Raw genomic sequence first — 24,229 nt, 5'->3', positions numbered from 1 at the left:
TGATTAGATGAAAACAATAAAACTATAAAGTGTTTTTAAGATGCCAAAGCAGAAACCTAAGACTCAACATCATGCAGCTGAGAAGTAAATATGAATGAAGAGCAACACGGGGAAAAACAGCTGAATCCAATCATGTCCGGATTTCACAGACATACTCACAGGCCTCGTGAGAGAACGTTCAGCTTTTTTTAAAATCTTATTTTGGATTTAGTTTGAGAATACATGCGGCTGAGTTCCAGGCTTGAATTGTAATCAGTAATTTCTCTGTGAAATGATGTAAAATAAACTAAGGCACGTGTCAATTATAAACCTTCGTGTTTACATTAATGCTTTTATTCATCCGTTTAATCAAGATCAGGGAAGAACTTTTTCCATCCACACAAACTGGGTTATCAGACCTGCCGCTACATCCTGTTGCATCCATTCAAAGCTCCTCTCTGCCATGTTTCTCATTATAAACCAGTTCCAGACAATTAGCGCACGCTGCATAACCAAACCGCTGGAGCCGAGGACTATAAAACGGAGGCAAAATGGAGCGAGAGAAAGAAAAAGAAGCAAAAACTGAGAAAGAGACAGCAAAGGAAGAGAAAGAGAGAAGAGAGAGATGGCTCAGAGAAGAACCAATGGAAGCAAACTGCTCCTGACAGGTGAGATGAACTCGGCTTATTTATGTCTTTGGGAGGATTTTAGAACTGATTTATACAATGTAATCTAGTATTTTAATATACTTTTACAACAACATTTTAAAGTTTGAAAATGTGGAAAAAAAAATATTTTCACAGTGAAACTTCTGATGTCCGCATTTTCAACATTTTTGGGAAATCTCTGAACATTTTTGTTTCTTCAGAACATTCACAAAAAAATCTACCAAAATCCAGCGAATTTCACTGGATTTTGGTTGATTTTTTTGTGAATGTTCTTAAAGAAAATGTTAGAAGTTTTACTGATATATATGCAATCACTTTAGATATTTCCAGGATTTTTTTGGAAGATTTTTACTAATTTTTTGAAAATATTTACAAGCATTTTCTTGACAAATTTGGGAGATTTAAAAAAAAAAAAAAAAACTTGTCAGGAAAACTTTTACGGAATTATTGGAATTTTCTTCCTGAAGGTTCTGCAAAACCGGCCCTCCAGAGGGTCCAATCCGGCCCTCAAAGTGTAAAAATTCCAGAGAAGACATTAACTGCAGATGGTAAATTAGTAAAAGCATAAATTTAAAATAATTTCTAGACCATGACAAGTTGTTTTGATCATAAAGTAAAATACTAGATTGTTCATTGTTCTTTTGTCATTTTGTGTCTCATTTTTGTAATATTTTGTATTGTTTTTGCCGTTTTTTTGTCTGACTTTTGTTGTTTTGTTTCTGGTTTTTGTCATTTTGTGTTTCCTTTTTGTCTCATTTCTGTTTTATGTCTTATTTTTGTCATTTCATGTTTTGAAATTGAAAATTATTTATAAATATATTGTAGTAGAGCTGTTGACATCACAGATACAATTTGTTATTTTCCATATAAAATTTGATACATTGCCAAAAAAAGAAATATCAGTCATCATTCTCTCGTCTTCATAAAAACAACACAATCAAAACTATTTCTGAATCAGCTCATTTCATTATTGTTTAGCTAATTAGAAGGTGGTTGTTATTAAATTGTGAAGGTTATTTTGTTGACATTTTAGTGATATCCAGTCATTTTTTATTAATAAGTGATTGTTTTCATAATAAATAATGATGGAATTTGTAAAGAAATGATCATAATGAACGTAAAAAACATTAGTTTTGTTGCTTTTCATAAAATTGTATGCAAGATATATCCCATGGACTTGAAAAGTCCCTCCATTATATATTGACCTGATATGTCATGTTGCATTACTGTCAGAGTTTCAGAATTATCAATCTGTTGGTGTCGGAGTTATTTTAATGTCAAGGCATAATATTCAATAAAAAGAATAAATAAAAATTTGTATAGCACCTTTTATAGATGAGATGCAGCTCAGAGTATTTTATGTAAAACTGCAATGCAAATGCAGAAAGTAAGTTCAATACAAACCAAAAGAACACTAAACTCTACATTTGAATAAACAGTAAGACGGTCTTTTCTGTGTGACTTCTCTAGTGTTGTACATGGTGGCAGCATGTAAAGCTGTTCCCATCAGCGACCTCCTGGACCGAGCCTCTCAGCGCTCTGACAGGCTTCACTCCCTTAGCACGATGCTCACACGGGAGCTGGTCAGTGTGTTTAAACCTCCTCTTTCTGCTTCCTGACTGACTTTCCATGAACAACATCCTGCATGAGAGCAACTTCTAAAGATAAAATATTCAGTCAGGATTTGCATGATTTAAAGCCTGAACCTTTCTGGCAGCCACTGCTTATTATTCATGTCCTAAAATCAGCATGCTGACTGTTGAAGGTTGCTTCCTGCATTTCTCAGTCAAGTTTTTGATATATGTAATCATCTGTCTCCTCCAGGACTCTCATTTCCCTCCGATAGGCAGAATGATCATGCCTCGCCCTGCGATGTGCCACACCTCCTCTCTGCAGACGCCCAATGACAAGGAACAAGCTCTGCAAGTGTCAGTAAGTTAGTCTGAGGCTGAAGTCGAACGGCTAAAAAATTGTGTCTTTTTCTAAACAATTTTCTTGCATGTCGATGGAACACGTCAAGGAAAATGTGAGGGAGAATTCGTGAGGATGAAAGGCAACAGAGGTGGAAAGAGAATCTGAACAGAATCATGCAATAAAAAGGACAGGAAGGATCCTAAAATGAGTCATATGTTAAAGCAGCTAAGGAAGGAAGCACTGAAGCATCTTTTCTTAGCATTTAGACAAATATAGCAGCTCGTATCATAGCTGCCACTGAGGTATTCTGGATCATTTCACTCAGTTATAGTATTTCTGACCCGTCCTCCAGGAGTCAGACCTGCTGTCTTTGGCTCGATCCCTGCTCCGGGCCTGGGTGGACCCCCTGCTGGTCCTGTCCTCCTCTGCTAACACCCTGCCTCATCCGGCCCAGAACAGCATCTCCAACAAGATCCAGGAGCTGCAGGAGCACTCCAAGAACCTGGGAGACGGCCTGAACATACTGTCTGGGAAGGTGCGCTAGAGTCGCACTCTCACATTCATCTAAAATGTTTAAATATGTGTTAAAACCATCCTTTATTCCCTAATCTTGCCTCCCTGCGTCTCCTCCCAGATGGGTCCGGCTGCTCAGACCATGTCCCTGCTCCCCTACAGAGGAGGCAATGATCTCGGCCAGGACAAGATCTCCAAACTGATCAACTTCCAGTTCCTGCTGTCCTGCTTTCGCCGGGACTCCCACAAGATTGACAGCTTCCTGAAAGTCCTGCGCTGCCGGGCGGCAAAGATGCAGCCTGAGATGTGCTAAACGGTGAAGCAGCCAGCGTGGCTCTGAGGGGAAACTGCTCTGAAAGCCTGTGATGTCTACCAACTACAGAAATACCACACAAATGGTGGACATTATGAGGTTTCAGAGAGTGAGGATAATGAGGAGCTATATGACACTGTAAAAAAACTGTTTGTAATTTTACGGTGGAAAACTGTCAAACCATGACGGTAAAAATCTGTAACCTCTAAAACAGTTTGATGTAGTTTATCTAACACCAAATCACCGTAAATAAGGAGAAAATTATGTTTCTTAGATTTGTTTTCTCTTGAAAAAACACATTTCCCAACTCCTGCACAGTTTTCAATGGAAAAATGCCATAACATGCATAACAATACTGTAATTTTTGCATTTAATTCTCAAAAAGAATACAGTTATTCCTAGCGAAACGTACATATTGTTGTACTGATAATGGAAACATTACATTGCTATATTTAAAACAAGCAACATGGCAATTTCTGCATTCATTACATGTAAAAACTACAGTTTGTTACCGGTCAAATTGATGTACTTTTGTGTTAATAACAGACATATGATTTAATATTTATGACAGCTTTATCTGCTTTTTTCCCCTAAAAAATACACATATTTAAAGCTAAATACACTAACTGTTGTGCTGATAAAGGAAAAATGCTGAAATACTTTCAATAAGTTACACAAAGTTCTGGTATTTTCATGTAAATTTTCAAATATTTAAAGGTTAAAACTTTTCATTTACGGTAAAATATGGAATGAAGCACGTTCTTTAACCCTAAAATCAACAATATCAGTACATTCAGTACAAATCTGTGTGTAAAACCTCCTCCTTATCTTTCCCCTCTGTTGAAGCAGTTTCCCATCAAAGTCAAGCTGCTAAAGTGCCTTTACTGGCGCTGGCAGAGCTTTTTCTTCCTAACTAATGCTTGACTGATGACATACTGCAGCATTTGCACTTTAGATTTAATTATGCTGTCAAAAAAAAAAAAGCATCATGAATGCAGCGTCTATTCACTGAGCTACTTCTTTAAATTCTGTATATCAATAAAAATCCCTTGCACAGTAAAATTCTGTCTGTTTTTCTCTTTGAATCAGTGCAGCAGAATGTCCTCCCAGAAAAAACAGTTGTTTACTTGACAAAACCCTCTAGTAGCTGTTTTTGTTGATGACTTCTGTTTTTCCAAAGCAAAAGGTGCATTTAAGCATTATTTTAGATCTGTTTTAGGTCGCTAATGAAAGTTTTACGTTTTTATATTCTAAAATGTATTGTAGTATTTTTTTTAGTTATCATAATGCAGCACTGCTTCAGCTTTCAAGGCAAGTTATTTAAATATTTGAGCATGTTTATCAGAAGAAAGAAAGGACAAATTTCTCTGTAAAAGCCTGATTTTTACATGAATCAGAAAGACTTGTCTTATTTTTATACATTCCTTAAATGACAGATGTTAGAGCCTGAACACTATTTTTATTTTATTTAAATCCTGAACAGATTAGATGTTAGTTTCTAAGAAAAAAAACAATAACAAACCATCAGATGCTGGAATCATACCAGAGAAATGAAAAGTTCTGTTAGAAGAAAAATTTGGAACTTTTGAAGCTGACTTTTCAGATTGAGACAGACAAAAGCAAAAGTGTGATGGTGAAGCCACAAAGGTCACATAAGGAGGAGGTCAGTGATTTCATGACACTTTCTGTCCCCAGGGTTCACACTGTCTTTGGCTAGAATTCCTTTTGATTTTCTGCAGCGATCGATTGGAATTCCCTCCAAAAATCTCTGAAACTGCCATCACTTCCATCACCTTACATTTTTAAACAGAAGCTGCAGCAGACCCTAAGCTGATCACTGCATATGCTGAATGTTTTCATTGAATTTCTAGCATTCATTTAGGGTGTTTTTAATCTCTGTTTAAACACTTGTGTGTAATTTTTTTTGTATATGTACTTGTTTGTTATCTTTCTTCCTGCTGGGACCTCTTGCCAGGTCATCACTGTAAATGAGAAATTGTTCTCAACTGAGCTTACCTGGTAAAATAAAGAATAAAAAAAAAAAAACCTTCTACAGGTGACTCCGTGGAGATCATCCTCTGCCATGACCTTCAGTTGTGGTTCACAGGTTGCACTGAGGCAGACAAGAAAGCTACACACAGTCATCAAAACAGCACAGAAACTCATCAGTACACAGCTGCCATCTCTCACTGACATACACAATGTTTGCTGCCTGCGTCGGGCCACAAACATTACTCGGGACACTTCCAACCCAGGTAACCACCTGTTCACTCTGCTGCCCTCAGGGAGGCGCTACAGGTCCATCTAGACCCGCACCTCCACACTGTTAAATAGTTTTTACCCCTGTGCCATAAAGCAGCTGAACCAGTGCAATAAATCCCAGTGCAGTAACTCTTGAACCTGTACATTTAGCATGGGCAGTGCAGTTTTGGGTGGGTTTGTGCGATATTTATTTATTTATATGTTATCAATTTATTTCCATGCATATATAATACATATTTTGCATAGTATATTTTTTTAATATATATATTTTATCTTTATCTGTTGTTATTGTATTATCCCATGAAGGAGATTTCGTTGTACATATGTCCAATGATCTTTTGGTTCTTTTGTTAAAAGCTTTTCCATTTGACGAACAGGTAAAAAATTCATGAAAAGGATGGATGTTAAGCTGTTCCCAACAGCTCTGACGATGCTCAGGATTCATTAAGAAGACCTTTAATGCTACTAATTCCACCATATAAACCTGGAATCTATTTGGAACAGCTGAGCTATCTGATGTGTAGAAGAACACATTAGTTACCATCAAACCTGAGTTAATGAAGTTACAGCTGCTGTGCCATATGTGTAGATGTGCACATCGCTCTCAATTTAAAGAAGCACTGATCGCTTCTTCTGCAGGTATTTATTAGAGTCAGAAGAAAGAATCTGACACACAGCAGCTGTTAGCAGCAAACAGGACTTCAGCTGGATTACTAAACTTTCTCTCTTTGGTGTTCTTTGTATCTGTAGACATTTTAATTTGCAGAGGTTACCTTTAAGGTTATCTGCAGCTATTCCTCATTTTCTCTTTCTTATTTTCTATTTGGTTCTGTTCCTCATCTTATTTCTCATCTTATCTTGGGGCTATTATGTACTGATGGAACAACAGATTACTACTAGAGACATTTTATTTGTTTTGATACACTTTGTTATCGGGCACAAAGCACAAAACACAACGGAATTAGATTTTTTCATTGTCTCACCTTTTATGTCACTATAATAACAACAACTATTCTCTCTTCCATTATCTTGATTCACATCCTGTGGCTGTTCCTCATCTTATTATGCTGATCTTATCACTTTTAAAATCATTTTGGAGAGATCTCTACACAAAGAAAACATCACCGATAAATCTTCCGTTACCTCACGGATAACTAAATAAATGTTGACGTTAACAGAAGCTGATGTTGCTTGAAGGAGTTTTTCCTCTGAAGTGATTAAATACCTGCAGCATCAGACAGCAGCAGGATCTATGTGTGCGATTCCAAGCGTGACAAGGCACACCAGTAAAGTGAAAACCATTTCAGGTGACTACTTCATAAAGCTCATCCAGAGAGAGACAAATATAAAACATGTCTGGACTTATTTCACATTTCTTTCTTTACTACATAATTCCATATGTGTTCATTCAGCAGCTACTGCAGCTCATTACTGGAAGCCTCCACACATGCACGGTCAAACCTCTGTAGATGATCCAGAGCGCAGCAGCATGTCTGGTTTTCAGCCATCCAAAAACAGCTCACCTCACCCCGCTGTTCAGATCACTTCACTGGCTTCCAGTTGCTGCCCATATAAAGTTCAAAACTTTGACATTTGCATACAAAACTACAATGAGAACAGCTCCCTACCTGAACTCCCTCATTCAGGTCTACACTCCCTCCTGCTCACTACGCTCAGCCAATAAAAGGCGCCCGATACAACCACCATAACGAGGCCAGTCGATAGCTCGACTCTGCTCCTCTGAGGTGGAACGAAACTCTGTTCAACCTGCAGTCTCTCTCCTTAAGGAAAGTTAAACATCCAGCTCTTCACTGAACACCTTTGCATTTGACAGACTACAAAAAGAAAGACAAAATAAAATAAGACCATTGTTTGCATGTTGTCCCTGTGCAGCGTGGGTTTTCTCCAGGTACTCCAGCTTCCTCCCACAGTCTAAAAACATGCTGAGGTTAACTGGTGATTTTAAATTGTCCGTAGGTGTGAATGTGATTGTTTGTCTCTATGTGTAGTCCTGTGATAGACTGCTACCTGTCCAGGGTGTCCCCTGCCTTCACCCTAAGTCAGCTGGGATAGATTCCAGACCCCATGACCTTAATGAGGACTAAGCTGTATAGATAATGGATGGATGGATAAATTCCTATTTCATCAGCATGCAGGAAATTGCCGGATCTAGTGGACACGTACCTTTAGGGTGAAGGCAGGAGACACCCTGGACAGGTCACCAGTCTATCACAGTGACATGACAGTTTGTGTCTCGTTTTTATTGTTTTGTGCCTAATTTTTGACATCTTGTGTCTTGTTTTTTGGTCTCGTTTATGTCGTTTCATGTCTTGTTTTTGTCGTTCTGTGTCTCCTTTGTATCGCTTTATGTCTCATTTTTGTCATTTTGTGTCTCGCTGTTGTCGTTTACATCATTCTTTCCTAAAGAATGGGTAAAGCTATGTCCTCTCTTCTATTTTTCATATTTTCATCACACTGTCTGCCTTGATTAAATGTCTCACTCTGCCTCAGGGGTCTCAAACTCAACTTACCTGGGGGCCACTGAAGGTAGAGTCTGAGTGAGGCTGGGCCGCATTGAGTATTCCACAAAAAAGGGTTTCAAGAAGTCTGAAGAAAAGTACAACTGATCCAATCTTCTTCTTCTTTATCAATAACAGGTCTTCAACATGAATGTTTCTTCTGAACATGAACGGTTCTTCTGAACATGAACGGTTCTTCAGAACATGAACAGTTCTTCAGAACATGAACAGAACATAGGCTTCTCTTGCCTACTCCTTGCTGCCAGAGACCTGGCAGAGCTTCCTCTCACACAGCTGAGCCACATTTGGCTTGAGGGAGGAAGCAGTTGAGACCCTCAGTATGGCCTGAAGATGCTCATCAGTAAGTTAGGACCTGTACTTGGACTTATTGAAGTTTATGGTGGAGAAGAGCTTTTCACACAGATAAATACTCCTAAAAGGACACACGGTCCACTTGAACATCCTGGAAAGCTCAGAGAAGGTGGGGGGCAATTCTCTCAAAAATTGTCCAAACTTGTCTGCTTTTCCACTCACCTCCCTGAACTTAGCTTTGAGTTCAGAATTCCATTGCAGGTCAATGAGCTCCATCTGAAGCACAGCAGGGGCATCTGGCACATCCAAGGAGAAGGGGTCAGCAAAAATTTGAAAAGTGGCTCTGTGTGTCTTGAAGTCTGCAAACCTGTTATCAAATTCCTCCTGTAGCTTCACAGTGGCATCAGCATACTTCTCACCACTGAATAGTGTACCTGCATCCAGGAGTGCCTTGCATGCTGGGAAATGGCAGAGGTTTGTCTGAGAGAGCTGGACTTTCCATAGCACAAGTTTTGTGGAGGATGCTCTCACGTTGTCATAGGCAGCACTGACAAGCTGCCCCTGGCCTGGTAGCTTCTTGTTCAGTACATTCAGCTCCTGTGTGATGTCAACAAGAAAAGCTAAGTCCATGAGCCATCTGGGATCACTGAGCACAGGAACAGCCACCTCATCCTTCTCCATGAAGGCTTTCACTTCTGCTCTCAACTCAAAAAACCTCTTCAAGACGTTTCCCCTGCTGACCCGACATACCTCGGTGAAGTAGAGCAAATCCTCATATGTTGACTGTATTTCCTCCAAAAAGGTGTGAAACTCCCGGTGCTTTAAGCCCCTGGATCTGATATGGTTGACGCATTTCACAACGACAGACATCACATTGTCAAACTTCAGGCATTTGCTGCAAAGGGCCTGCTGATGGATAATGCAGTGCAGGGCAACGGCCTTCTCCACACCCTCCTCTTCCAGTTTTCTTTGAACAAGTGCCACCAGTCCATTTTTCCTCCCTGTCATTGATGGCGCTCTGTCGGTTGTTATTCCAGCAAACATCTTCCATGGCAAACCAGCATCCACAATGGCATCACGAAGCATCTCCTGAGCAGTGGTCTGGCCATGCATTGGAATCACCTCCATCACTTCAAAATTGTCATCCACACCACGGACATATATTGCCAGCTGCACCGTGTCAGTGATGTCATCAAGAGGACCGAGTTTGCGCAGAAACGTTTTGCTTTCTCACGCAGTTGCTCATATATATTACCTGACAGGTCAGAAATGCGCTCTGCCACTGTGTTGGCTGAAAGGCTGATGCTGCTGAACTGACACTTCTTTTCCGGACAGACTATACTTGCAGCCTGCAACATGCACTTTTTGATGAAGTCGCCATCTTTGAATGGCTTTCCCGCCTTAGCAATCATCTCACTCAGCACATAGCTAGCTTTGACTGGTACATCATTCTCTTTACCTGCTTTCTTGAAGAAATCTTGTCTTCTCGGTAGACATATTTTAAGACTGTTGACCCGGTTCTCTCTCTCATCTCCTTGTTTTTTTTGCATATTCCTCAGCATGTCTAGTTGTGTAATGACGTCTGCTGTTGTATTCCTTGTGTACCGCCACTTTCTCTGTGCATATGAGACACGTCGGGCTGTCCCGGTGCTCAACAACAAAATATTATGTCTCCCACTTGTCCTGAAATTGTCTGTGCTCGTCACAAACCTTTCTCTTCACGGCAGGTTTTGAGAAGGACATGATTGAGGTTGGATATATTTTCCTTCCTTATATTGCTTCCACTTGGTGTCGCTCCAGAATCACATTTCAAGCAAGTGACTAACGTTGCTAATCAGCGTTGGCTAACTTGACCGCAGACGCCACCGGAAGCTGTCATGAGCCAGAGCTTTTTTGCAGTATATGTCTTTTTATATATTTATTATTTTAATTATTGTTGCGCTAAAATAAGCATTTTCTAGCCAAACAAGTTGAAAACAATATAAAAATATAAAAAATAATAATTAAAACATATTAAAAGAATATTAAATCGAAATAAATACAGCGCTGGGCTCTGATTGGCTCAGCGACCGTAGAACGAGTCTCCTCGTCTCCCGTGTTTAGTAGCTTAGCATCTCGCTTTGTCCATTTCACATAGATGTCTGATCGCTGCGCATAGTGTTGCTGTCTTCTCTCCTTTCCTATATATACATAATAAAATAAATATAAAGTCACGGGGGATTCTGGAACCTAATCCCCGCCACAGAGGAGGGACCACTGTATATAACGTGAAAGTCCAAGGCAGGTACGTCACTGAAGAATTCCGCAGACAGGCAAGCTGGTCACCTCTCCCCGGTGGCTCAACAGGTTGAGAGGACGACCCCGACACATGAGTCGTGAGTTCGAATCCTGCTCCTGGCACCTTTGCCACGGTCCTTTACCATTCTCTTTCATGGCTGTTTCGTCTATTTTATGCGGAAGCGTATGAGAAAAGCGGGCGGGCCGCACTATCGCTAAACTTAGATGTCAAGTCAAGGGCCACAAAATACCGTCCCGCAAGACCCATGCTCTGCCTCATATTATCAGGATCAGACTAATTCTTCTGACTCTCATTCACACCTGCGACAATTTAGAAATATCAATTAACCTCAGCATGTTTTTGGACCGTGGGAGGAAGCCGGCATGAAAAGGGAAAGCATGAAAACTCCAAGCAGAAAGATCCCAGGTCCAGGGTGAGACGTGAACTGGAGGCTCTTTGGTGAAACACATTATTTTGTGAGTCAAAATTGACCCGTTTTAATGTTTGAAAATGTGGGATATATATATATATATATATATATATATATATATATATATATATATATATATATATATATATATATATATATATATATATATATATTCACAGTGAAACTTCTGATGTCCACATTTCCAACATTTTTGGGAAATCTTTGAACATTTTTTGGTGGAAAAAAAGAAATGGTAAAAATGTTTCTTAAGAACATTCACAAAAAAATTCACTGGATTTTGATTGATTTTTATGTGAATGTTCTTAAAGAAAATATTACAAGTTTTACTGATATATATGTAATTACTTTAGATATTTTTAGGATTTTTTAAAAAGATTTTTACTCATTTTTTTGGAAATATTTACAAGAATTTTCTTGCCAAATTTGGGGGATTTTTTTTTTTTTTAAATAAAACTTTTAAGGGAAATTTTTAAGCAATTATTGAATTTTCTTCCTGGAGGTCTTGCAAATTTTCAAAAATTTTGGGAATTTTTTTGCTGAATTTTTGGATTTTTTTTTCAGACAAAGAAACATTTTTTGGTGCCTGTAAATGAGGACAACAGGAGGGTTAACACACTTGTTCCATCAGGATGGCTCAGAATGATGCGGGGGCCCCCTGATGTTGGGCCCCCCTGATTTTGGGCCCCCCTGATGTTGGCCCCCTTGATGTTGGGCCCCCTGAAGTCTTGCTGCGGCCCTGGAGGTGTGTTTGGTTTCCACAGCTGCGCTCAGAGTCTGCCAGAACGGATCTGCAGGCTGGTAAACCGACACCTGTCTTCCACCTTCAGCTCCTCTCTCCCGCCCGCTGTTTGCATTTACTGGACCGCTTCCTCCCGGATATGAAGGACAAACACAGCCAGCAGGTGAAGGCTTCGGCTCCGGACCGGTTCGACATGTCCAGCTTCGAGGTGTCGCTCCAGCAGCTCAACGACCTGCTGACGGACGACAGCGGCTTCTATAGCTGGCCCACCAAACACTTCCACGAGGTCTATCCACGGATCTACGTGGGCAACGCGTGAGTCTCTGTTGTGATCATTTACATTTATTTCTTTAAAAAAAAAAAAAAACACGAAGCGATTATTTGACAACTAAGAACCTGTCGCCCTCCAATTCACGTCACGAAGCCTTAACATCTCCACAGACTGACTCGTTTCTGCGTTCATTTGACCGCAATAAATCCACATTTAGCACTATTTACTCCTCTAATTATCATGCATCCTGCGGTCAATTTGTTCATGCATGCAGACAACACAACAAAGTTCACAGATAAAACAATACTCCCTGTAGATTTATTAAATTATGTCCAAATTAAAACATGAAAAATGTGAATCTGCAGCAGGGAATCACTGTTTTATATTGCATTCCAATGCATTGTGTCTGTTTGCGAGCATATTTCATGATTTTCCAGAATGATCCAGATATTTTTAGAAAGTGAAGACCCTGATTCACAGCAGGGACTCATTGCTGTGCTATAATTAGACACATTTTTTTCATATAGGGGTATATTCTAATGCAGCTTATGTATATTTTTTACAAAACAGCAGGGCTGGTTTATTCTTTGGTCTGCTGAATGTACATGAAGGTATGCAGGGAATGGAGACATGATGGGCTGTACCAGACAGAGGCTTATTTAATTTTTGAAGAGGTGGAGGAATGTTACTAAAAGGGCGAAATGGAGCAGAGATGGAAGATGGCAGGAATGGAGGGAGTTGAAAATAGCTCCGGTCTTTAACCCGTTATCCTCCTGTTGAATTAAAACATCCAGAGAAACTCCAGATTCCATCCCAACATGCCGACTCAATGGTGCTCCAACGTCGGATTAGACAGATTGTCTAATCTTTATACACATACAGGCTTTACAACCAAGTTGTGTTGTTTGTACATTCTACATTTTGATACCATCAGCTCTAAATATAGTTTCTCTGTCACCTTGAATAATAATAATCAGCGTCGATCTGAACAAAATTCACCTATCAACCAAAGCTTTTCTTAAAGATAAAATCCTAGTCATATGGAGGAGCCTACCAATGGATGGACTTCCATACAGGATGCCAAAGACAGTCCCTGCTTATCTTGATAAAAACTGCTCTCCCTGGCACATGAGCCAATAAAGTTTCTTACAGGTTTCCTGCATAGATTATATACTTTGTGCTGACATCTACAGGTTTCATAAGAGCAGTTTTGAAGTTCAGTGTGGCGACTCCAGCCATCGCCATCTTGCAGCCACACCCTTAATTATAAATAAATTTACATGTAAATACAATTTAAATGTGGGATTTATATAAAAAAAATCACCCCCTGTACAGTTTTCATGTACAGGGACGTTAGCTATAGAGACCAAAACTGTTTGTGATACCAGGCTGTTAAGGTGTTCATTTCTGCAGTGAAGTTGGACATTTTATCCTGGACGTCTACAGGGTGTGACTTGTTTCTGGAGCAGTTTCAACTGGGCATTCGAGGAACTGCAGCTTAGGCACTATTATGTTGCCTTGACTTTAGAGCTGAGGAGGTTTGCTTCCATGTTGTGCGTCCCACTTAAAATGCATATCAGTGTTTCACCGTCTGGTTCTGTCCGGGTTTGTCCATAGAATTTACATTGCAAAGATGTCATATGAATAAAACTAACTGCTGTCGGCTCCAGGACAGTTTTACACATATAAAAGCTGCTCAGGCAAAAAATAAGAATAGAAATGAATAAAATCCAACCTTGTTTGCAACTAGTTCTGCCAACAGTTTTACTGATATCTGTTTATCAATGGCATTCTAAAAGCAAAGATTAGGCTGCTTCGATTTTGACCGAACTGAAAGCGCTTTTGCTTGACGGAAGTGCACTGAAGTGGGCCTCGCTACTCATCATGTGTTACAAGAACAGTTCCATATATTGGTAAATGTACTCTTTCACTTTCCACCTGAAACACATATAAATCAATACAAACAAAACAGTAAATTACTATTAGCGCTAGCTAGCTCAGCATGGAGACTGGGAAACAGAAGGAAATTGCTAAATCGGCTCTGTCTAAATACAGGGTGTCCCTAAAGTCTGGACACATAGGAAATCTCATTAACTATATTTTTTGCCTTTGTCAAAAGAAGAAAGACTTGAAGTGGTACTTCTCAGTGGACATGAAGGATGGACATATCGAAAGTTAGGGTTAGGGAAGGGATTTTTGGGGGCTAGCATGAATTTTAGCCATGATCAGTTCTTTAGTTTCAGTTGATGATACTTTTGGTAATCCAGAATGGGGTTTGTCTATGACACTGCCTGTTTCTTTAAACTTTTTAACCACCTTCGCCTCTGTGGAAGTGGAATCCTCCTTGGATGACGTGCATTAAACTCATCTGTTATCTTTCCATATGTCCATCCTTCACTGAGCAGCACCAGTTCAACTCTTTCTTCTTTCAACAAAGCCATAATTAATCTGTGGAGGCAAAAAAAAATAGTTAATGAGATTTCCTATGTGTCCAGACTTTAGGGACACCCTGTAAAGCAGAATTGGTAAAGTAGATTAATGTTTTGACATGCTGTGTTTTTGACATTACAAGACGGTCAGGAAAGATTCCATATCTGCAACTGTGGAGAAAATAAACCGATCATGAAAATAGAGGAGAAATAAAAAGTACCACTGTTAAAATATCTGAATAAAAGGGAAATAATTCAGGTGTATGTGGGATATAGAGCATTTTATGTCCATGGTGCTATTTTACATCTGCTGGGTTGAGATGAAGCACAAATATTCTAGACTTAATAAATTATTATGTGTTCTAAATTTTACATTGCTGACCTAAAAGTTTGAAAGAAGCAGTGTGCAGGATTTAGTGGCATCTACTGGTGAGGATGCAGCTAATCATTTCCCAAGCATGTCGGAGAAGCACAGTGGGGCCACCTTGACATAAAAACGTTAATCTAAGCTAATGAAAACCCAACATAGGTACAGGTGATTTAATTATACAGCAATAACAACACATTCCTGATTCCTATATTCCATTTCTACTGATATATCCCTCTAAATACCTACGCACTGGGCCTTTAAGCAGACACTCTTAGATGTGTTTATTTCTCGGCTCGGTGAGTCATCGCTGTGTGTTCCAGGAGAGAAAACCTCTATACTGCCTCCTTTATTCTGCCAGCCTTTCAACAGGAATCATAATGGACAGAGCAGAAACGGCGTGTCTTTTCTACTGAAATGTCCTCACAAACACGGCCGAGTGCACAGCACATCCACCCACACGTCGCTCTCTCGGAGCTGGTGTTGTGTTTTGATGTATCTACCGTGGTTCCACTGTGTTGCCTTCAGTATCAGCATCAGTCAGCGGCGGCTCTATTTTTAGCTCCTCACATCTAAAAGGCAGGAGGCACTAAGTGAGGCAGCAGTCCCAGAAGTTCACAGTGAAGCGCAGCACGTCTCTGTGGCACAGCAGTGAATTTATATGAGGGAAAAGGAGGGAAAGGAAGACAAAAGGTTCGCAATTGGAGCCTCTTAAATTTTCAGAAAAGGCGTCAATGGCAACGACTGAGAGCAGCTGATACGTGTTCCTGTCCGGTTTTGAAATCTAACAGTGCTATGATGTGGAAGTCTCAAGCTGGTTGATTCAGAATTACTTTACTTTATATTCTATCTCAAACACAAGCCAGCCACAACATTAAAACCACCTGCCTGATATCATATAGGTCCCTCTTCGAGGCTCTCAGACCTCTGAAAGTGTCCTGAAGGTGGAGCCTCTGTGGATTAAAAGTTGTTTTTTCCAGAACATCCCACAGATGCTCGATCAGATTGAGATCTGGGGAATTTAAGCACCAAGTCAGCACCCTTAACTCTTGGTCATGTTCCTCAAACCACACCATAGAAGTGTTTTTAGGACATCTTTTGGGCCACTTTAACAATTTTCAGTTATTTTGGACAATTTTCATTAATTTTGTCAGTAATTTGGTGGGTTTTTGTCACCATTGACAATTTCTGATAAATTTCTGAGCAGCCCCAACACTGCTACATGCATGCAGGGGAGGTAGAATTTAAAGTACGGTACTTGGCTTACATTTCAACAACAAAGAGATAATCTGGATAGCTCAACTAAGACAGGGGACAGGTCAGAGGTTGGTCTTCTTTTAGCCATAATCATCAAGTTGGATTCCACCAAACCAGCTCGCGAACCTTGACGTTTGGTTTTTGGATCTATGCTGAACACAACAAAACCAGAGCTGCTGTAACAGATCCAGGGCCTCAGTCCAAATACACATTGTATTTTAAATTAAATCTACGTTCAACACCAGTACAATGCATGAAATAAGCTTTGATTTGTTTTTTCCTGATGCAGATTTGTGGCGACCAACGTGATGCGCCTGAAGCGTCTGGGCATCACCCACATCCTGAACGCCGCGGAGGGAAACTCCTTCATGCACGTCAACACCAATGCCGAGTTCTACGCCGGCACTGGCATCATCTACCACGGCGTGCAGGCCAGCGACACCGACCACTTCGACATCAGCGTTTTCTTCGAGGAGGGAGCCGACTTTATCGAGAAGGCGCTGGCTTACAAAAATGGAAAAGGTCAGAAAATGAGAGATACAACTCATCGGCTGTCCTGTTTGTTGTTCCTGTATGAAATGTGAGATCTAGAAAAGAACCGTCAGATCAAGACTGCTTGGAAGAAACCTTATCTGACTGGTTTTCTCTTATTGCTAGATATTTGAAAACCTCAGAGGATTACATTTTCTCTGTTTTATTATTTCTTTAATGCAAAAACATACTCGAGAAAAATGTTAAAAATCTTAAATAATTTGATCAGATGACGACACCACTACTTTTAACTTATGCTAAATCTGAGACCCCTCACAATCAAGATACAGGACTTTAATTTAAAGAAGATTTTTACTTAAATAAATGTCTGTTCAGTCATTATCTACGATGGTGATTGAGCCTTTTGACCTACTGATGAAATTATATGAAAGTCTTTTCATTCATAGTGTTGCAAACTGGATGTCTTTTGAATTAAAATCAAAAATCCTACATTCATGTGTTGTGACATCGACCTGTTATGGAGGCGTGGCTCAGGTGCTAACAGTCTGATGATGTCATGCAGGTGACACTGTTTGGATATCTAGAAATTGAGGTCCTAAACACACCTGCAATTACTGCTAATCGCCACAAGTGCTGCCAAAATAAATAAAACTGAGGTTTTTAAGACTGTGGCTTAAGAGAAAATAATAAAGCTGCACTAATTAATCATTGTATGTTAAAAAAAATATCAGAAGACTCTCTAATATCAAAGGAGGTGGTCATTAAGACACACGTGAGTCTGCTGCATCTGTCAGCTTTAGAGAACTTTTTTGCCTATTTTAGCTCATTGTTTTGGTTTTTTCAGCTGTCATACTCGGCCTATGATCAGTTGTGTTTTCCAGCTGTTTTCAAACAACATACAGATAAAATTTTGTGATTATCTGATGAACATGTGAAGCATTTAGCAGCTCAAAAGCCAGGATTTTTTTTAGAAGTTGGTGGAGACCAAAATATTGGTAATAGGAAAGTAAATACTGATCTTACTGTGTCTGGTGCTCTGAAACATGATCATTAGTAAAGGCTGACAAAAGGGCTGGGTGTGCAAGTGTAACATATTAGTAAGACAAAGATTAGTCTTGCTAATGTTGCGTGATACTGACCTTAGCTAGTATTAGTGTTACATTTTATTATCAAGGTACAACAGCTAGTCAGCTACACATTTGTTTGCATTATTAGATTGGGTGGAATATGTAATAAAGTGCTGTATAAATAGTGAAAAAGCGCTTATGTACACTATCTGCCTAGCAACAAACAGAATATAAAGTTAGTGAATATCTTCATTACATAACGGAGCATTTAACAGTGTACAGACTGTATCTAAAAGTTGGACATCTGGGTCTGAAAAGTCAGAAGTGACTTAAACCTGCATTCTTTCTACCAGCCAGCAGGGGGCGACTCCACTGGTTACACCAAGTCTATGAGAAAATGAGCCTACTTGTTTAGACATTTGCTTGTCTTTTATTCTGCAGGTAAAATCTACGTCCACTGCAGGGAAGGCTACAGCCGCTCGCCTACCTTAGTCATCGCCTACCTGATGCTTCGCCAGAACATGGACGTCCACACGGCTCTGGCCATGGTGAGACAGAAGAGAGAGATCGGACCCAACGACGGCTTCCTTCGGCAGCTGTGTCGGCTGAACCAGAGGCTGGCCGCCGAGGGAAAGCTCTGGAACAAGTGAAGCAGACCAGAGTTTAAGAGAGAACACGAGTATTCTTAAGTGCACATCCCTTCCCTTCACTGGTTCTACAGCTTGAATGAGCCTCAGATCTGTGAGGGAATGTTGTGGAAGTGAGGAAAGTGGGAACACGTCGTCTTTTAGGCTGAGGCTGACAGCACTGAGTGTATCTACATTACAAAATAATACACACTATTAACACATTCATGCAGTATTTTAATTGTGCTCAAATACACTTCTTATTGTGTGCTGAACATACAATGTACTGTGTAAAATCAGGTCCACCGTATTCACTAAGTGTTTACATGCTCTCACGTAAATTCTGAATGTTAGATTTATCTCTCTCAGATCACATTTTCCACATTGTGTACAGTTTTAGTGTGTTTTCCTGCTGCTCACGATTTCAGAGAACAATAACCGAGTATAAAGGGAATGTAAATATGCATAAATACAATCATTGTGGGAAGTGGTGAAAAAATAGTGATGATTTTCTCATCCAGATTCCATTTCTTCATCCTGGCATTGGGCCTCACTCCTGCAAACACTGCCAAACGTCTCAGTCCCAGCTGCCCTCGAAGGGGGATTTCGAGGGGACACTGTGATTTTTCATATCGAATCCGATGATTTTTAGGATGATATTCAAATATTTTCTGTCTAATCTATCTTGTATGTTTTAGGAGGCTACACAATTTTTGACCTCACGTCTAGAAACCTGCCTCAGAAGTATCTCTCAGTCAAAACCTGCGGTTATTGTGCTTTATAGAGGAATTCTGTACTACTTAACATTGCAAGTTGGCTCAATTTTTACTGATAAAATTAGTCTAATTTGATGTTATTAGGAAACAAGGAATGGTTTTACCTTTTAGGAGATGTATTTAGCATACGTGACTGGCATCTATCTACTGATCTAAGAACATGAAAATGTCAAACTACTGCTTTAATGTCAGCTTTGGGAGATATTGTGCACTCTTCCATCTGATTGTAATCCAGCACTGCCAGAATGTGACATGTTTGCCAGGAACTTCTCAGTCGACACCTTTTTGCACATTAGCGTGTTTACATTTGTGTGTGTTTGTCAGAGTATATGCCGTTTTATATTGTCCAGCAGCATGCTTTGTAATATGAGCCCAGGTGTTGTTTCTAGCCCTTTGTACCAGCAGCTGTGTGTTTCTGTGCGTATCGACTGTGTGCGACGTTAAGTGTGCGTTTTTTCATCACGATGTGCATTATTGTGAACGTGGCTTGTGGATCATCATGTGCTTTACCGAGTAGGATGTGACTGGTCGTGACGCTGCTCCTATGAAGTGCACTTTATCTAATGACACTGGTGATTGTTGTAGCTGTTTTTTTCAGATATTCAGTAATAAATGATGAAAAAGACGCATGTGTTCTTTTTAATGGTTTCCTTTAGGAAATGTGTTGGTAACTAAGATGACATTTACCGTTTTACTCAAATTTTAGAGATAAAATGCTGAACTCTGAATTAGTAACCAGCTAGTGATCAGTTTGTCCTGTAGAGGGGGCAGTAGGACTACCAACAGCTGGTTCAGTATTTCAAACTGCACGCTTTCCATCAGCATTACATTATGCAAAAAAAAAATCTGCTTTTTGTTCCACTTTAACTTAAATTATCACCTCAAGCAAGCAAGAAAAAAGATCTAAGAATTTTTAAAATACATTTTAAAGCCCTTTTTGAGGGAACTCTGTTTTTTGAAAGACTTCGCATAATGCAGTATAAACTCCAGATCCTAATATTCAAACATATTACCCAAATAGATGTACTGCACACATATTTGAGGATAACTATGAATAACAACCAAAATCCAGCGAATTTCGCTGGATTTTGGTTGATTTTTGTGAATGTTCTTAAAAGACAATATTAGAAGTTTTACTGATATGTATGTAATCACTTTAGATATTTTTAGGATTTTTTTGGATGTTTTCTAATTTTTTGAAAATATTTACAAGAATTTTCTTGCCACATTTGGGGGATTTTTTATTTTTATTTTTTTTTAAATAAAACTTTTAAGGAATTATTGGAATTTTCTTCCTGAAGTTTTTGCAGATTTTCAGAAATCTGGGGATTTTTTTTGCTGAATTTTTGGATTTTTTTCAGACAAGGAAATAATATTTTTGGGTGCCTGTAAATGACGACAACAGGAGGGTTAAAGCTCGAATAACATCCTTCAGAGTCACATATTATACAGCTGTTAGGGTTATTTTTAACATTTCTTTTTTTTCACCAAAAAATATTCAAAGATTTCCCAAAAGTGCTAAAAATGTGGACATCAAAAGCTTCACTGTGAAAATATATTTTTTTCCCCCCCACATTTTCAAACTTTAAAACGGGTCAATTGACCTGCAGGACGACATGAAGGTTAAACTGAAGAACCAAACATCAGGAGGGTGTTAGTGGTCAGAGTTCCCACTAGAGGGCAACTTTGGACTATATTTCCATCTATTCTCTTCTATTGTTCAAATCCATCAAGGCTCACACTCACCATATAAATCAAATTAATCTTATCTACCGCTTGTAATGTCTGTGATTATCATTGTTTTTTAATAACATAATTTCCACTGCATGTATCACATCCATTTGTTATATCACAGAGAAAAGAATTTGATGTTCATATTGCAGACTAATACACCACCCAGATGTGCTGAGTTCTCATGTATGTTTTATTTTTTTGTCTTTTGATTTCTATAAAACGTACAAATGGATTTTTTTGCGATCTGCAGCTTAATGTCTCAACATGAAGATGGTTCAGAATCAGAGCAAGACAAATATGTTATAGGGCTGCTTTATCCCTTCATTGTGCTTCCCCCATCATTGGTGTGTGTGTGTTTGGTGTGTGTGCGTTCCACAGGTTTTGCAGGTTCAGCTCCACGGTGAGGCCTGCCGTCTCCCTCGCTGATGTTTTCTTTCCTCCTTGTTCTTTTTCTGCCTGACTTGGTGCAGGGACATGTCTGTTTTAGCAGAAGTGGTAAACTCTCTTACATAACACCTGTCTGCATGAATGAATCCAGGGGGGTGGGGCAGCCATGTGTTACCGAGTGTGTGAGGCAGATGTGTGTGTATGTGTGTGTGTGTAGTATCCTTAGTATTTGGGAGAATTTATTTACAACTGGTACATCCACTTTTTAGCCTCTTAAGTCTAACTTATCCTGCTAGTGGGTCAGTCATTAGAAATTCATGGAGCGGGAACAGACACAGATTTTTATAAGGTTCGTTTTCAGGGCTTTTTACTTTATGATAGGATATAAAATGCAGTAGAATGACACAAAAGAAATGGTCCCCTACCAGGATTCGAACCAGGGACTACTTGGCCATCTGACTGCCATCAAAAACACTTAATTTAATTTGAAATCCTAGTGGAGAAATAACAGCCAACATAATGGTTTCTGTATAACTGTGTCAGACAGTCTAGGTGCTGACATATTAGCAACAAAATTAACTTGCTGAATCTGACGGAAATGCCTTTTATTTTGAAGGTATGTGGCCAGTTAGTGCCATTAATCTCCAATTATTTTTTGTAAAGTTTAACAACTCAGATTGAAATGCTTTTGTTAAATTTATAGGTGGAAACACAAACACAAAAGGTCTATTTTACAACTAATATGGTGACAGAAAACAAAACACCAGGATATCAGGAAAAGTTGGTGCCATTACACATATGCCAAATAAGCCACTAGCACTTCCTGTTTACAAATTTCACATGGTTGCACAGACACCTGTTACTGGTTGATGCAGAAATATTTAGTTCTGAAGTGAGTGAAAATATTGATCCCAAATAGCAGATATCTTAATTTTTGCACAAATTCTATAGAATAATGTGTTTTTTTGTTATTAAATCTTCACAAATATGTCTTATAAGGGTGTAAAAATGAGCACATGCTTGTCTAAAATTTGCAAAATCAAAATCATAAGCGATGTCGGTGGATGTGAACATCATCAAAATACAGTGTTCTATTTTTAGCAGCTTGCTGGGAGCGCTTTTCCTTTAGTCGAGGGGAAAAATCTGTAATGGATGTCCTGGTCTGTCAATCTGTGTGGAAGCGTGTGTGTGTGTGTGTGTGTGTGTGTGTGTGTGTGTGTGTGTCTGTCAAGCTCACACACACTCACACACATGCTCACGCACACGTCTGTAGCATGTCTGCTCTGTACCAACTGTGCCCTTCTGTGTTTTGTGGGAGGTGGGAGGAGGGTGAGCTGGAGGTTTGGGCTGCGAGGGGACTTTTGATTGGTCGAGAGCAAAGCTGCTCATCATTACATCATCTCCTCCACAACAACCCGAAAACAAATCTGACATCGACATGGCTTTTATGAGCCGCACAGTCGGTAATAATTTAGCAGTGTGTTTCTTGATGTAGCACAGAGAACCCTACTGCACATGTACAGTACAAGCAGTCTTTTAATAATCACATTTAATTCCATATCAACAGAGAACAAACAGACTCTTCTGGGAGGGAATTTGGAATCACTGCTTGGAAAATGTAATTTAATGTGGCTTAATTTAATCTATTTTATCAAATCAGTGTTGATATGTTGTACTGCATGTACCAGGTTTAACTGTCCAGTACTGCCTGTAGGATTACTTGTGTCAGCTGACATTAATCTGAAGTGGTGACTTTTGCTACGAGGGGATAGAATGACAAGGACTGGCATGTACTGTATCTGTATTATCCATCTGATGCTTGACAGGAACTGTGTCTGAAATGGAAAAGTTGTATTCAGGTCACATTATCTTTTGGTATTTAACAAAACCTGCCAGATGCTGCACTGCTTAGGTCATCTTAAGACTCTACTGATGGAACCATACTGTGTTGTGACTGTATTCTTATTTATAGAAACTACTAATTATCATGTAAAATGTTCTAGTTAAACACAAGCTTCCAGACTAAAGCAATTTTAGAAATGATGGAACAAATATGTGCTGGACTTGAAGTGTTGTCATGTCCTGATCAGGTCAAAAGTACTTACAGATACTTTGGTTTATGATCAAATACCAACCTGATGGCATGTCTGCATCCTATCTGTACCAATTAATAAGTTATGGTAGGGAACATTGGAATCATTATACTTGCTAAATCAGCATCTTCAGCATAGATTGTGTACAAAAAATGGACATAGCCTCTGTAATGTCACACATTGGTTTGTGGACTGCAATTTTGGAAAGTCAAGTTTAGTCATTTTAAACCAGACACGATAAGCAACAGATCTGACTAAGAACCCAAGGCCCATACAGTAGTACCCTGTTAATGATAAGCTAGCCTTTACCTTCAAAATATGCCATTTTTACAGTATATTTTACACTAAAAGGGACCATAATTCACTAAACTGACATCATCATGTATTGAAGGAGACTTGAAACTAATGACTGAGACACGAAACAAATTAGGGAAAATGTTCACTGAGGAAATTAACCAGGTTAGAAGTAGGGTCATTTTCTAATCTTTTTGCAACATGAGCAGTCGCCTCCTGCTGGCTGATAGAGAGAATGCAGGTTTTACTTTTCAGTGAGTCCACCTTTTATATAGTCCATGTACTGAAGATAACTCCCTAAAAAAGTGGACAATGCAATAAAGTATGATACCATAGTGAAATAAAATAGTAAGTTAAAAGTAAAAAGTGATGCTAACAGTTATACTGTAAGTATTATCATACATGACAATGAAATATTGCACCTGATAATGAGATAAAAAAAGAAATATTGCATTTTACACTGATAATGTTGTTAACGAAGGTGAAAT

General features: G+C 39.3%; 2 protein-coding genes across 2 annotated transcripts; both read left to right on the top strand.

The window, feature by feature from the left end:
• The first annotated feature begins 506 nt into the window (after nucleotides 1-506).
• Nucleotides 507-4,449, top strand: prl (prolactin). Its single transcript, XM_023264867.3, has 5 exons — nucleotides 507-647; nucleotides 2,118-2,230; nucleotides 2,472-2,579; nucleotides 2,914-3,096; nucleotides 3,196-4,449. Exons 1-5 carry the CDS (start codon nucleotides 605-607, stop codon nucleotides 3,385-3,387), a joined length of 639 nt encoding a protein of 212 aa, XP_023120635.2. The 5' UTR covers nucleotides 507-604; the 3' UTR covers nucleotides 3,388-4,449.
• A 7,520-nt stretch (nucleotides 4,450-11,969) lies between these two features.
• Nucleotides 11,970-19,858, top strand: LOC111587719 (dual specificity protein phosphatase 3-like). The gene is made up of 3 exons (XM_023297807.3): nucleotides 11,970-12,263; nucleotides 16,562-16,794; nucleotides 18,273-19,858. Exons 1-3 carry the CDS (start codon nucleotides 12,088-12,090, stop codon nucleotides 18,479-18,481), a joined length of 618 nt encoding a protein of 205 aa, XP_023153575.2. The 5' UTR covers nucleotides 11,970-12,087; the 3' UTR covers nucleotides 18,482-19,858.
• The last annotated feature ends 4,371 nt before the right edge of the window (nucleotides 19,859-24,229 follow it).

The sequence above is a fragment of the Amphiprion ocellaris genome, chromosome 19 (genome assembly GCF_022539595.1).
Source record: "Amphiprion ocellaris isolate individual 3 ecotype Okinawa chromosome 19, ASM2253959v1, whole genome shotgun sequence".
NCBI classification, from domain to species: domain Eukaryota; kingdom Metazoa; phylum Chordata; class Actinopteri; family Pomacentridae; genus Amphiprion; species Amphiprion ocellaris.
Note: the sequence above shows the minus strand (reverse complement) of the source record. Positions and strands in the feature narration are given on the sequence as shown.